Genomic DNA, 16,453 nt, shown 5'->3' with positions numbered 1-16,453 from the left:
TATTATGATAACAAAAAGACATGCCTGTTAATGAAGGAACCAACTTTAGAGATAAGTCATGTTGGTTGGCTAGGCATATATAGTATATAGCTTCATTCTCCTCATCACATTTAGTATACATCGAATTGAAGACACAAGCACATCATGTTCCTTGTTCTGCAAATTATCTAGCAAATTGTGTTCCTTGTTCTACAAATCTACCATCATCTTCAGCAATTTGCATTATATATACAACAATCAGATTGGGTTCCTTCTTGTGATGTGATATATCTATCTCCAGCAGATCATACATTCATATAGTAGTGATATCATAGTCAACAAGTGGATTGCACTCATAGCAGATCGAACTTATTCCTTATAGTTTGAACTATGTTGATACTAGCTTCAAGGAGTGAAGCTAATACATTGTAAAAGACGTCTTGAATATCAATAAACAATAAGGAACTTCTTTATTGGGTTTTCACCTTCAAGAGGAAGGTTTCCCAGGGTAATTTTGTGTAATAGCATTAAATTGTTTTGTCTACACAATCTGATCACCTAAACTTAACACAAACTAGCAACTACATTCATCAACATAACTCCTACAATGACTTTTGTAACTCTTCTGAAAATGGAGTATTGGATTTTGTGTTAGGCTAAATTTTACAAAATACCAAAATAATCCAACCTTCAGTATTGAATTGTCAATTTCCAACATTATTATATTTACATATAACAAATCTACAACTATAAGCTTTAATCTCTAACAAGAAATTAACAATTACATATTCTTAAACCCTCTTATTTCACCCATTGAATTGACATTTTAACACTATTTTATCCAACTTGGATTATATTTTTTTAAATTACCTTCAATGAAAGACTTGGCTACAAATCAGAAATCAAACAAAACAAATATAAAATTAATCAATTCTTTTTGGGTGATCCAAAATTGTTATACATCCCCAACGCACATGCATCTCTGGTCCGTTATCTCTGCATTTTATTAGTATCAAAGATGATTCAAATATATTTGTACCTGCAAACGACATAAAAAAATACATGTTTAACTAAATCCTCAAACTTGTGGCCGCTTCTATAGAATATGATGAAATTGCCAGTTTTTCAATGATATCAAGTTTTTACAGTATATATTTATTATTTGAATATTTCTGAATTTGCTCGTATTTATTTTTTATTAATATATTTGATCACATTTTATGATTCATCATAGAATGGGAAGCGTTCACACAATACAATTGTAAATTTACAATGAAATCATGAATGACAAATGATACCAATATCACAAAATATGACAAAATTGATAACATTAACATAAAAGATACAAAATAGTAAAAACAATTCTATGAAAGAGTATTTCTGAATTTGATTGTATATACTTTTTTGTCCATCAATATTTTGGATCACAGTCTACAATTCATCACAATGAAATCAACACAAGGATATATGATAGTAAAAGTAACTCTTCGAAAGATATCAAATTTCCAGAGTCTATATTTATTACCGAGTATTTCTAGATTTGAAATTAACACAAAAGATATAAAATAGTAGAACTAACTCTCTGAAAGACACCAAATTCCCACAGTCCATATTTATTACAGAGCAGTTCTAGATTTAATTGTGTATATCTTTTTATCTATCAATGTTTCTGACCATACTCTACAATTTATCACCAACATGAAGTTAATACAAAAAAATTGTTAAATATTAAAAATACTAAAAACAACTCTTGGCAGATACCAAGTTTCCACAGTCCATATATATTGCTCTGAGTATTTCTAGATTTGTTCGTGTGTTTTTATTTCATCAGTATTTTAGATCAGACTCTGATTCATCAAAAGAATGAAATATTGTTGAACAATTTCATTATTGATAACGAATCATAAATATGATCCAATACATTGGTGAAGAAATATGTATAGACAATTGTTATTTTATTCTAAAAATAAATTTAATCATGAATTGTTATTTCATTCTAATGATAAATTACAAAATATGATCTGAAACATTAATAAAGAAAAAATATAAACAATCAAATTCAAAAATACTCAAACCAACACTTTCATAGCCATTAAAGACACTACAAGACAGTTCCAAAACTAGAAAAGCATTCTTTAATCTTTACGATTTTTAGCGGATCTCAGCAATATCCATCAAAACAAATCTTACTCTTAGATTGTTCTCATCGTTTAAGGCAAAGTCGTCAAGCCCAACTGGTGGAATCTTTGATTGATAGATTCACTTGACATTTCCAAACCACCCATAACAAGAAGGTTTAAAAAAAGTCTTCTAATATTCTAAGAACAATCTCTACTGAACAGAGTTCACTGTTTCTCACTTAAAGTTCTCATATTTGCGATTCAGAATCTTTGATATCTCTTCACACAGAACCTGCCAGTCCCGTTCATATTGGCCATTATGATCAGGATGGTATGCTACTATGGCTTTTCTAAGAGCCGCTTTAACATTGTCTTTAGTTCCAATGTTACCCATCACTCGCTTTCTGGGATCTGGATGACTGTGCTCCTTGTAAATGAACATCAAGAAATACTCTGCACTCTTTTCCCCTTCACGCTTAATTACATTAATGGGTTCTTGAAGCCCTTTTGCATCTTCTTCATGCCTTCTTTTATATTCATTTTTCTCCTCCTCCACTTTCCTCCTCTGGTGCTCATCAACCTTGTGCAATGAGTATTTGTACCACTCAGACTCTGCTATATGAGGACTCATGATAGCCAAGGCAATTTTGATACTCTCATAATGGTAACGATGGGCCTGCTTGTCCAATTTCAACACAGAAGAATACACTTTACCAATACGGCTAAGTGAAATGGCTTCACTTTCAAGATCTTTGTATTTGCTGAGAGAAATAGAATGCCTGTACCAATCAATGGCGTCCCACACAAGCTCTATACAAACTTCTTCAGAGTCGAGCAAAGCTTTCTTAAGCAAATCATCACCTTGACAGCGTGCTTGTACTGATTCACATATACATTGATAAAGTGAAACCTGCTCTTTCAGGCTCTCAAATTCTTTTTTCAAATTCTTGTCTTCTGTAGAATACACAATCCCCTCTGCCTTCACTAATGGTGGGTAACAATCCTTGAGTTTACTCAAACAGCGATTGTAAACGATGTCTTCCATTCTTATCCCTTCAGTGTCCTCCACAATGCATTTGATGCTCTGCTTGAAAACGAATTCCAGGCGAAGACAAAAGAGAATTGTTGCTAATTGCTTTTTCCTTTGGCTGCTTGTTGACCCTGCGTTTTCCATTGCTGTACATAGCTCCACCAATACGGGCTCAAAGCATATATTGTATTTTGAGAGCTGTTCCTTAACCCATTCAATAATATTGGTTAGGGTATCTTCTTCTTGTTTCAGCCATATTAAGGGTTTCTTTCCAAGCTCCCCAAACTCAAGAGCCAGTATATGGAACTCAAAAGCCTTTGATATGTGCTGTTTGGCAGCCCAGATGGCTGTCAAAGCTTCATTTCCTCCCTCTTCTTTCATGTATATGTTCCATTCTGCCTTTCCCCATAGCCAGTTCACTGAACCCAAATTTTTGTAGCACGAAGCTTTCTCATTGCTATCGGTGGATCCTGCAGCATCGAGTGCTTCTTCATATAACTGATGAGCTCTTGCTAGTTTGTGTCTGAGAATGCAAGGTCCATAACTGCTATTGGACACCTGTCGGTATATCTCGTTTCCTTTTCTCCTTAGGGCTTCGCTGCCAGATACTTTACTGATGGATTTCTGTGAAGCCATTGTTATAGCTTATGACAGTAACCTGATGCAAAAGCATTTAAACATTGTAAAAATAACCAATTGCAATAATTTGAAGGAGGCCAGAGTACAGAGCTAATTCATATTCTCAAAATGGAAGAAAAAAGAACAGAGTAAAGAGCTAATTCATATTCTCAAAATGGAAGAAAAAGACCAGAGTAAGGAGCTAATTCATATTCTCAAAATGGATAGACAAAAGAGCTCAATTAAATTGGAAAGCAGAATCAAGAGAAACGCACCAACTTATATATTTAAGTAAGCAACTGTTCTTCAAACGTAATGCTCTTCAAATTTCCTAAGAATTCAGAATGTCACGTTGAAGAAGTAGAAAGACTTGGATTAATGATCTTTTTTTCATGAATTGGGGCTAATTAGTTTAAGCTCATAGTGTATTGATTAAGTGGTGGCGCTGTTGTTGTTCTGTTTATCAAGATTCAAACTTCCACTGGGTCATTGTGATTGCAGGCTTGTGCTTTCGCTGTTCTAATGTGCTCACAGGTTTAAGCCTCAACATTGTTAATTGAGGATGAGGTCCATTGTTTGTGAGTGTCACGTTGATAGAAGATCTAAAGCAAATAAACTTTGTAGCCACCAAAAGTGTTAAAAATTGAAAGAGAAGAAATCAAATTGTGAAAGATACATAACACAAATTCGCTAAGAATGAAGGAATACCCTTCCAAGAAATATAGATTACCAATGAAGGATAGGTTGCACTCAAAAGCATAGAATTAGATACAAAATATATTTTTCTAGAATTAGACAGAGAATATTTTTTCTATTTTTTCTTAGAAAAACTTAGAAGCTAGTTATTAATTTCATTAAAGAATTGGTCTAAAACATAGAATTAGATACAAAATATCTTTTTCTAGAATTAATTACACAATATTTTATCTTAGAAAAATATAAAAAAAATAGTTAACTAAAGATTGGTCTATATCTTTCTAGATAGTAAGCATTTTATACAGAGTTTGAATAAAAGGAAACATTTAAATCTTGGTATTGTTCTAAGAGGAAGTTATAAATGAAGAATTTAGATAAGTATAAAAGGAAACCTTTAAAACTCTAAAATTGTTCTTTGAGGTGATGCTGCAAATGAAGAATCTAAGGAGACAAAAACAAGGAAACCTTTAAAACTTTGTGATTGTCCTTTCAGGTGAAGCTGCAAATGAAGAATTTAGGGAAAAGGAAAATAATGATTTATTACTATATGAATAGAGAACTTTCATTCAAGAGAAGATTTTACGTATTCTAAGTAAGGCTACTGTGATGTACAACATTTGATTTATCTTTAATCTTTATGATTTGACAGTTGACATTAAATTATCAGTAGCGCTCTCGATTATGTATTTAATTTTGTACATTTCATGCAAACATATATATATTGTACAACAGAACCCAACTGTACCGAACTTAGGTGAGAAAAATTGGTGATAGTCAGAACTTCCGACAAAAAGTTTTCGACGGCTTTTTTCATCGGTAGTGCGACGAAATTGCATCGGAATGCCGACAATTTGCCGTCGAAATTTTGACCCGAATGTACTAGTGTACTTAAAAGAAAACCAAAGGAAATTGATTATAAGTGGAGAGATCAAATTACTTTAAAGTTTTTTCCTTCTATTTGTGAAGAGATTCAATTAGTTAAGGCTTTTGCCTCCGATTTTTCATATAACTGAAGTGACTAAGTTTTGCATAAGGTTAAGGCACTGAAAAAAATACAAATATTAATATGGTTGATTATTGAGAAATCAGAAAAAGAGGAGATAGTGTAAAACATGTTTGTTAAATAATTATTAAAATCAATATTTTCAATAGAGTCCCCTGAGTTAATAATGATATTAAAATTGAATAGGAGAAGATAGTGATATTTTACAAATAGAGAAGAGATCATGAATAATGGTTGGATTTGTGTGGAGTTAATTCTAAGACACTACAAAGTACAAACAATGGCATTTAAATTTGACAAAGGCATTGAACATTAAGTGTATTCTATTTAAACACATAGATTGTCGAATATACTCACTTTGTCATTTGGTAAGAGAATTATCTTTCACCTAATAACATAAAATCCAAAAAAAGGATATTTGTTGAATAAATAACCAAAATGAAAATAATGCAGGGATGAAAATACTAAAAAAGAAATAGGAATGATGAAGATGAAGAAATAGACAAAGATTGTATTATGACCCTTGATTAAAGATAAAATACAACTACAATGAAAATTTAGCTACGATGAATGCTGAAGAAATCAATTAAATTTGACAAAGATATTCAACATTAAGTGTATACTATTTATTCACAGATTGCCAAGTATGAAAACAAGGATTTATGTTGAATAAAGATCTAAAATGAAAATAATGTAGGTATGAAAATTCTTAAAAAGAGGTAGGAATAATGAAGATGAAAAAATAAATGAAGATTGTGTCATGCACCTCCATTAAAATAAAAAGATAATTACATTGAAAATTTAACTATAATGGATGCTGATGGAATAAAAAAAAATTAAAAATCTTCATAGATGAAAATATTGCTAACAAATATAGATCAAGAAAAATTCTTAATGATCCTATAGAAAATTAGAAGATGAGGTGGAACATCTAAAAGATGAAGTAGGTGCTTTAGAACTTAGAACACGGAAAGGAAGATATTGCAAGGAAAGAAGTAAGAATATTGATGATAAGAAAAATAGATAAGAGTTGTATCATGGCATCTTCACTAAATAAAAAAAAATAGTAAGGAAAACTCATCTTCATCTATCATAGATTAAGGAAGATAGTTGATGAAGCTAAGAAAGATCTCAAAATCTTCATATATGGATAGAGTATGGATAGAGAACTTCTCATTCAAGAAAAATTTTTTCTTAAAGAATAAGAAAGAGGGTTGATTATAAGTGAAGAGATTCAAATTGGTTAAATCTTTTGACTTCAATTTTTATATGATCCAAGTGACTTAGTTTTGTTTAAGTAAGTTTGACACACTATTTAACAAAATACCAACATTAATATGGTTGATGATTGAGACATTAAAAAGGAGATGGGAGTATAACATGTTTGTTAAACAATTATTAGCATTAAGATATTCAATAAGGCATCCCTAAGTTTATGTAGAAGCACAAGGATCAAATATGTTGCCATAATATAGTAGAGTCAATGGAAGAGATGTTTGAAAGGAGAAGGTGAAGTTGAATGTTGTGTACTATAGTACTGAAATTGTTAAAGGTAAAGATGAAGGAAATTTTGTACCAAAAAGATGGGAATGACATAAATGAAAAAAAAACACTTGAATCCAATTGAAGGACTGCTAACAAAGAAAGTGGATTTATATTGATTGAATGAATAAATTCTAGTTTATCATATTTTCTATGAATAAAATTTGAAAGGATCTAATAGATTGAATACATTTTTGAAGATGGTTGTGTATTCTTAAAATATGTTTTCTAAGACATGATATAAAAATGGTTTGATTTCAAAGCTTTAGTTAGTAAATAGAGAATTATAAAAACCTAAAATTTAGAATATTAAAATTGAAATAGGTGGTTCAAACTTTTCTAGATCTAAATGGAGAAGTGTAACAAACATCAAATTATAGGAGTTTTGTCTTTTCTAAGATAAAGTAAAAATAACCTTAAAATGTATATTTTATTAGAGACAAGAAACAAAGCTTAAATAAAACAATTTTTCTTAGAAGAAACAAGAATCATAGCTTTATAACAATTTTTCTTAGAAGAAACAAGAATCATAGCTTTAAAATAAATTTTCTTAGAAAGAAAATAAGATTTAGATTAGGCATCTCATACAAGATTCAACATCAAAATTTGGTGAAGGTATATTAATGAAAATATTGAAAATTGAATAAGAATATAGACGCAGGAATGAGGTTTTCTTGGAATGGAATCAAAATTTCTCCCTTCTTGGGAAAGAAGTCAGGCAACAGAGGAAATGCAGCTTGGTCTCCTTCCCAGTACAGTTGGTTCAAATTGAACTTTGATGGGGCTTCTAAAGGAATTCCAGGAGCTTCTGGAATTGGATGTGAAGTCAGAGATCACAATGGAATAGTGATGGGAAAGATGGCTAAACCTATTCCTCCCGATACAAACAATGTAGCAGAATTTAAAGCTCTTCTCTATGGCCTGTCAAGGTGTTCTAACCGTGGAGGGGGACTCTGCCATCGTTAAAAATGCAATTAAAACAGCTCATCTTGTTAATTGGAAGCTGAAAGTTCTAGTAGAAAGAATTCTAACGCTGCTACCTTATTTCAATAACTACACGTGCAATCACATATACAGAGAGGCAAACACGGATGCGGATGCTTTGTCAAAGTTGGCATGGGCTGGCACTTCTTTAAGTTGGTGGGCGTCTAAACTCAGCTTTAATTACCCGAGGAATCGGGAAGAGGGTAGTTGATCTTAGGCAATTTGAATTTCTAAAATAGTCATTCGAGATCCGTGGATTTTCTTAGTTGGGCTACCTTCGAATTCAAATGAAGAGAGGCATTTAATTGTCAACAGTCATCTTTCTCCTACCAAGCAAGTTTTCTAAGTAATCGTGTTTATGATTTTGTGGGCCTTTCATCCTACTGTATGCTGAATAGGACTAGATAACTGCAGCCTCCACTAAGGCAGCTGATTTGGATGCCTTCACTCTTGAAATCATGTCAACCGTTTCTTGATTGGGGAGTAGCAGATGAGTAATAACTTTCTCATTCTTTGCGCCATGCTTAGAAAAGTTGATGAGGTTAGCAAATCCGTCAAATCTTCAGGTAGGTGGAAAAGTACGCCGCATTCGCAGGCCGAGGCTTGTGGTGATGTGTTGGAAATGCTCTAAAGTCCGATTAATTAATACTATGATGTTGGAAACCATTCCTTTCGCCACCTCTTCTCTAAGATTAACAACTCCAAGCACTTTACATTAATGAGACTAGAAATGCGCGAGAATGTCGAAAGAATTTTAAAAAAAAGAAAAGCTAAGTCTTGTCCTCGCATTATCGCTTGTCCGTCTTGAAGGTTGAAGGTTTTCTGCTCAAAATTGCAAAGAATTTTTTTATTATTATTATTCTTTGGTTAGCCAAAGGATGGAGGAAGCTCCGTTTAGCTTCTTTATTAAAAAGCATTCTGAGTCAATTTTTTGTTTTGGGCAGACATGCCCATCTCTCTTTTCCTGCAACTGTCGTCAAGTCTCTTTCCGTGAGATTTCAGACCTAAGGCTCAAAAGGCTGGAGGAAGCTCCGTTTAGCTTTATTATTAAAAAGCATTCTGAGTCAATTTTTTGTTTTGGGCGGACACGCCCATCTCTCTTTCCTGCAACTATCGTCAAGTCTCTTTCCGTGAGATTTCAGACCTAAGGCTCAAAAGGCTGCTCCGCAATTCTGAGTTTTCAGTCATTTTGGCGGTTAAGCTAATCCTAGGCTCTGGTTTTCTGAGTAGGGTAGAGTATCCTAGAGATAATTCCAACATATCTTCAAGATTTGTTGCCTCTCTGTTAGACTGCCAATATTCCAAGGAGAAGGTGCAGGCTCTAACCACGCATCTTTTTGACCAAAATGTTCTAGTGGGATTGGATACTGTCCTCGTGCCATTATTGGCACAGGATAATGGCACAGGAATGCCTCACCCTGGCAAGCGACCTGTATTATTTTCTGTCTCGTGTGAGACCATTAACTATTACCCTTTTTATTGGACTTAAAAGGTCCTGCTCTTGTGTTTTTTGTCTCGTGTGAGACCATTAACTATTACCCTTTTTATTGGACTTAAAAGGTCCTGCTCTTGTGCGTCACAGGGCATACACAACAATGGCAACTAGGTTTTTAGAATGGAGATTTCTGGGGGATGAACCGGTCGTGGTCGCGGAAATCTCCCAATGCAGAACAGGGGTCGTGGCCGTCCAAGAGGCAGGGGCTGTGCTTTGAGGATCCGGCTTAGGGCTGCTCGAATTCCATGCAATACAGATATAATCTTTGTTTAAAATCTTTGTCTTTATGTTTATAGATACATATGGACTCTATAATTTTTTGTCTTAATGGAGTTAGTTCTAGACTTTGAAGGCTGAATGCCAGCCCTCTTTTCAGTTTAAAACTTTGCAATTCTTCTCTAATGGAAAAATTTGGACAATTGGGGTTGCAAGCCCAATTTTTTTTTATTTTCAATCGAATATATTAATATAATCCTCTGCTCTGCTGTTTACCAATCAAAAAAAATATATAGTTATATCTTAGAAACTAAGAAGGATTATTAACTATGCTTATATTTGTGTGGATCTAAATCGAAGACACAACAAACAATGATATTTATATTTGACAAAGTCATTGAACATTAAGTGTATTCCATTTTAACACAGATTGCTGAGTATGCACACTTTGTCAGGAGGTGACTGAATTCCCTTTTGCTTAATAACATAAAATCCCCCAAAAGGAAATATGTTAACAATAGAGGAAAACAATGTACAAATAAAAATACCAAGAAAGAGGTAAGAATAATAAGATAGGGTAATAGATGAGGATTTTGTTATAGCACTTCAATTAAACAAAAAAGACAGCTAAAATGAGAATCAAACTATGATAGATGTTGATGGAATAAAAAATTCTAGATCCTCATAGAGGAAAATATTGCTAATCAAGAAAAGTCACTAATGATCCTATTGAAAATGAGGTGGAACATCTAAAAGATAAAGTTAGTTAATTTGAGGTGAAATAAAGTTAGATTATTTGGAAAGAACATAGGAAGGAAATATTGCAAAGAAAAAGGTAAGGAAAAATTCAAGATGAATTTTAAGAAAGATATAAAAATCCTCAAAGGTTAAAAAATGTTACTAAGGAAGATAACTAACAAACTCAAGAAAGATCTAAAAATCTTCATAATTCAAAATGTTACTAATGAAACTAGAAACATTAGGTGAAACATCTAAAAGATAAATTAGGGAATCTGGAAAGTATACATGTAAGGAAATACCATAGTGAAAAGGGTAACACTAAGGCTAATATATAAAAATTGTGTTGTCACCATAATAAAACATAAAAATAACTATGAAGAAAGTTCTACAATGGCAGAAGTTTATGAACTAAAGAAAAATTTGGAGTGATTAATGAAAATGTTGCTAATGAAAGTAAATCAACAAAAGTACTAATGATCTTGTAGGAAACTATAAAGATAAGGTGGAGAATTAAAATAATGAAGTTATAAGATCTAGAAAGAATTTGGATCCTTCAATCGATCATGAAAAATTAAAGCACACATGTCAAAATGCTAGAAATTTGACTTTATGTTGCAAAGAAATGCACGAGGTGGAACAAATCTAAATGATGAAATGAAGTGATCTGCAAAGAACACGGATGTTTTGTCTAATCATGAAAAATCAAAACCATCAAACACTCCAAAAATTTAATTTTAAGATAACCATATTCAAGTTTCAAGATGAATAAAAATAAATAATATGTATACAAGACTACTATTATACTTTTTATTAAAAAAATTGTCTTATAATAAAGACCACAATTCGTACAGATCATGCAGATACCTCAATTCTTAGGCTAATTGTGGGCTTTTGAACTCAGGCATTAGAATAGCAAGCAGAAATTTTTCAGAGTAACTTTCCAAAGTAAACAAAAAATTCCTAGGGGCTGAGGCAAATGGGGTATCAAATCCTGCAACAGAAGTGTATAGAGATGATCACCCAGCAGTGGAATTTTCTTCAATTTTCTGCAAATCCTCTGCAGAAACAGGGACGTGCATTTAACTTCTGTTCATGATTGAGACATTAAAAAATGTACAAGGACATGTTTGTTAAAAAATTAATAACATTAATATTTTCAATAAAGCATCCCTGAGTTTATGTAGAAGCAAAGCACGATGATCAATATATTGCAATAATAACACAGGTAAGATTGGAGGGAAGAGAGATGTTTCAAAGGAGAATGTGAAGTTGAATGTTGTAGTGGTATTGTCGAAGGCAAAGGTGAAGAAGGAAATTTCAGTTCATAAAGGATGAGATTAACATAAATGAAAATAAACTTTCCATTCAAAGTTTAATTCAGAAATCTACTATACCTAATGTTACAGACTGTGGAAACTATAAGACTTTAACAAAACAAACTTGATAAATGTAATTAAAGACTACTATTATATGCAAAACAACGTGGATTTATATTGATTTATATTGATTGAATGAATAAATTTTGGTTCTGTATTTTTTATGAATAAAATTTGGTTGGATGTAATAGATTTAATGCAGTTTTTAAAATAGTTGTGTATGGACACCAGGATTTTTATCTGATATACATGGAAAGGTTAAGTGAAGAGAGAACTTCTTTTGTCAACACCTTAGATGCATTCATGAAAGAGATAAGAGGGAATGGAGCAATGGTTCGTCAACCGATGATTAGTAATGCTAGGAGGTTGGATGATCAGAGGTTGGCGTGGATGGAAGGTCCCTTTGGCTGGGTTGCCTGGATCTAGAGCAGACTTCTATTTGTGGCACCTTGTTCTTTTTTGACTCCATGTGTACAGAATCCTGGTTGCTATTTTGATTTATTTCATTATTGACATTTTGTACTAACCTTTGCTTCATATTGATAAATGTATATGTCTGTAGTTAGAAGACTGGGTTTGGTATAAAGATGTGATGTAAATGTAATGTATGACTGGTATACTGACAAGTATTTGTGGGTTTGTCTAGATTGTGAGGCTTTACGCACCTGTGAACTCAGATTATACTTCGATGTATTTCAGTTTTTACCTTATAATCAAAAAAAAAAAAGTTTTGTATTCATCAAAGTTCTAAGACATGATATAAAAATGGCTTGATTAGCAAGCTTTGGTTAACAAATAGAGAATAATAAAAACCTAAAATTTAAAATTAAGTCAGGTGGATCAAATTTAGAAATGGAAAATGGATCATATGAAATATGGTTAAATTTGTGTAGAGCTAAATCTAAAACACAACAAACAATGACTTTTAAATTTGACAATGGCATTGAACATTAATTGTATTCCATTTTAACATAGATTGCCCAGTATAACCGAATTCACTTTTTCCTTATAAGATAAAACTTTAAGAAAGAGAAAATGTGTTGAATAAAGAACAAACGAGAAAACAAAGTAAGGCTGAAAATATCAAGAAAGAGGTGAACACACTCAAGACAGAGAAATAAATAAGGATTGTGTTATGGCATTTCAATTAAATAAAAAGACAACTACAACAAAAATTTAATTATGATAGATGCTGGAATAAAAAAATCTATGACCAAAATAGTGCTAATGAAGATGGACCAAGAAAAAATCTTAAGACCTTATAAGAAACTAAGATGCAGAAGAACATCTAAAAGATAAAATTAAGGGATTTGAAGTTAGGAAATTTAGAAATATTATAGGAAGGAAATATTGCAAGGAAGGAGGTAAGAACATGAAGATAAAAATAAACAACAAGAATTATGTTATTAGCACTCCTATTAAATAAATAAAAATGTAACAAAAAGAAAATTCATCTTCATTTATGGTAGATGCTTATGAAATTAGGAAAGATCCAAAAATCCTCATAGTTGAAAATGTTATAGCTTATGAACTTAAAAAAGATCCAAAAATCCTCATTGTTGAAAATGTAATAGTTGATGAACTTCAGAAAAATCTAAAAATAGTCATAATTAAAAACATTATCATTACTAATGATAAAAGATCAAAAAAACTTAATGATCCTATAGGAAATTGGACAGATAAGGTTATGAGGTGTAAAATCTAAAAGATGAAGTTAGGGGGATTTGGGAAGCAAATAGGTAAGTAAACCATACACAACAAGGGGATAAAAGAACTAAAGATAAAGAAATGCTAATATATAAGGATCATGTTGTGTCACCTTAAACAAAAATAAATAAATATGTTGAAAGTTCAACTATGATAGATACATGAAAATAAACCAACAAAAGTGTTCAACAATATTGTCCGAAACTAGAAAGATGTGGAACATTAAAAATGAAATTATGGGATCTAGAAAGAACTTGGATCCTCCACTTAAATCACTAGTGATTAAAAGCACACATATAAAAATGTAAGACATTTGACTTTATGGTGCACAATAATGCATGAGGTGGAAGAGATCCAAATGATGAAATTAGGTGATATGTATATAGCATGTATGTTCTCTCTAATCTAGAGAAATCAAAATCTTCAACAATTTAGAAATAAATAAGATGAAGAGAAATAAACATCTTTTAAGACAGAAAAAAACCACCATATTCAAGAACAAACTAGGATATAAGTATCTTAATTCTTGAAGAGAAACTACAATCTAATTAATTTAAAACATCTTAATTCTAATTAAGAGTTACTCTTATTTTTATCAAACAGTTTCATCCAATTAAAAAAATTAGAAAAATTACAAGAAAATATTATTATTTAATAATTAAAATAAGCAAAATAAATAGTCAATTTTTATGGAAGAAAAAACTTATTATTTAGAAATTAAAATAAGCAAAATAAATAGTCAATTATTATGTATTTCATTTATCTATATTTATATTATATTGAAAACTATATTCTAAAATTGATTTAAAAAAAGAAAAGAAACACAATAAATTTACAAGACATTAAAAATATGTCTATATATAAAAATAAGTAAAACAAAATTTATATGAATAATAAAAATAATATACATACACCTATTTAAATATTAAAATCATTTATGCATTTAAAAGTATGAAAGAATTGACTTGTGTTTATAAAGATAAGAAAATCATGAAGACAAGAGTTGTCCCAAGTTGAGAAGGTCCAATATATGAGCATTCCTACAAACAAAAAATGCTAAGTGCACGCACTATAATTAAATCTAGTTTATTTCTTTATTTCTTGAAGATGTCTCCCTTTTAAATAAAAACTTTATTTTTTATTTTTTTAAATTATTGTAATTAATGTTCCAATTCTGCATATAATGAGAAGCCTATTTGACCAAACAATCACATAAAAGAATGAATAATATAAAATTAATTAATATTTTTAAAAAATAAAATAAAATAAATATGTATAAAACTACTAGCATTAGATATTGAAAAGGAACATATAGAAAAAATTATATTATCATTAAAAATATAAGCACATAAAATAATGAGTAAATAAAAATAATTAATATTTTAAAAAATAAAATAAAATAAATAGGTATAAAGACTTAACATTAGCAAATATGAACAACCTGCGCCACAATACCTTCCTTTTGTCAGGAGGGTTTGTCATGAAAACCGCCTTATTTGTATAATAATAAGGTCACATTTTTATATTAATAAAAATAAATGAGACCACAACTCATACACCTAACCTCATCCTTAACCTTATCCGTACCGTTAAAGGAAAATAAAAACAAACAAAGCTGAACAAATTTCAAAAAGTGAATGGTTCGGATTCAATCCAGAGGGCTTGGAGTGCATCTACACCGTCACGTTTGAGGCAATTCTGAAAACAAAAATAATCTTCGCAAATAAAATAAAATACACCCTTTATGTGGAGCCCAGGTGAGCACTCAAGCTTACGCTATATTTCTTTATTACGTTGATGGTAGCATTCACTAATTATAAACAAACTTTAACTCTCCTGCAAATTTCCATGAAAAAAGGAAAGAGAAGTGAACCTCCTCCGTCCGATTTCATCAACAAGGGTATCGATTAATTAACACACAATTTTCTGCAAATACCTCAATTCTTATGTTCATCCTGGGCTTTTGAACTGACGCGATTAGAAAGGCAAGGCAGTTCTTTAACGACACATTTTCCACAGTACCAGAAAATCGAAAGACAAAAAAATCCTAGGGCTAAGGTAAACGGGTTATCAAATCCTGCAACAGAAGCTTATAAACAAATTACATGAATTTTTCTTCAATTTTCTGCAAATCCTCTGCGGAAACAGGGGACGCACAATGAACTTTTAAAAACAAAGAAAGAAACTGTATACATTTATTTAAACCATAGTAGCAGTTAAAGAAATTGAATGTAATTTAAATAAAACACAGTACTGTGAATTTTCAAAATACCTGGTAGCTATGGCTTTGCGGCTTTTGCCCACAGTTGCAGCTTTGATAGCTTTTGCGCCTCTTTCTTGCATGTAACTTCACTCCTCATGCAACTTGTGTCATATAGATTAGTAAGTATAACAACTTCCGTAGCAGTGAAGACTAGAGGAAGGAAGACAGGTGGCAGGTAAGGAGGTTTCCACTATTAAATAATATATAATAGTACCCCAATTTAAATGTAATTAATTGTTCAACCCACTTCCGAGAAGCTTGTGTTAATGAATAATGATTGCTGTGTATACATTGAAAGGAAAAATAAAGGCGGCACATTCCCCCAAACAATATATCTACAATATAATATTTGTTGAGAGAATATTTTGCTTTAATAAAATTGAGTTTATGATTAGTATAGATACAAATAAATATACAATTTGACTTTGTCGTAGAAATTGAGTGTACTACGTACCTAAAAAAAGATTTATTTTGATTTTGGGCACGGTTTCTGACATACTTTTATTCTGCCTGTCACTTCTTGCTTTAATTTTGGTTTGAGATATTTTATTTTATTGAAAGGCGTTGCTTCGCCCAAAATCCTTCTCATTTTATTGGTTAGTCTAAAGATTGGATGTGCAAGTGGAGACTTTTCGGTGTGAATTTCCTAAATTTAAGGTTTTTTAAATTTTCAAATGTTAAAT

At 31.4% G+C, this 16,453-nt stretch overlaps 1 protein-coding gene across 2 annotated transcripts; it reads right to left on the bottom strand.

The window, feature by feature from the left end:
• Positions 1–2,045: 2,045 nt before the first annotated feature.
• On the bottom strand, positions 2,046–16,022 carry LOC131077828 (uncharacterized). Of its 2 annotated transcripts, XM_058015398.2 has the most exons (3): positions 15,780–16,022; positions 11,289–11,479; positions 2,046–3,787 (listed from the first exon to the last, which is right to left on the bottom strand). In XM_058015398.2, exon 3 carries the CDS (start codon positions 3,763–3,765, stop codon positions 2,335–2,337), a length of 1,431 nt encoding a protein of 476 aa, XP_057871381.1. In that variant the 5' UTR covers positions 3,766–3,787; positions 11,289–11,479; positions 15,780–16,022; the 3' UTR covers positions 2,046–2,334. The 2 variants fall into 2 exon arrangements, with proteins under 2 accessions (XP_057871381.1, XP_057871380.1); XM_058015397.2 differs by lacking the exon at positions 11,289–11,479 and having other exon boundaries at positions 15,780–16,020.
• Positions 16,023–16,453: the final 431 nt, after the last annotated feature.

Source organism: Cryptomeria japonica, chromosome 10 (assembly GCF_030272615.1).
Source record: "Cryptomeria japonica chromosome 10, Sugi_1.0, whole genome shotgun sequence".
Classification (NCBI taxonomy): domain Eukaryota; kingdom Viridiplantae; phylum Streptophyta; class Pinopsida; order Cupressales; family Cupressaceae; genus Cryptomeria; species Cryptomeria japonica.
Note: the sequence above shows the minus strand (reverse complement) of the source record. Positions and strands in the feature narration are given on the sequence as shown.

Excerpts from the sequence above, each read along its gene's own strand:
- LOC131077828 (XM_058015398.2), bottom strand. The coding sequence starts at position 3,765 with ATGGCTTCACAGAAATCCATCAGTAAAGTATCTGGCAGCGAAGCCCTA.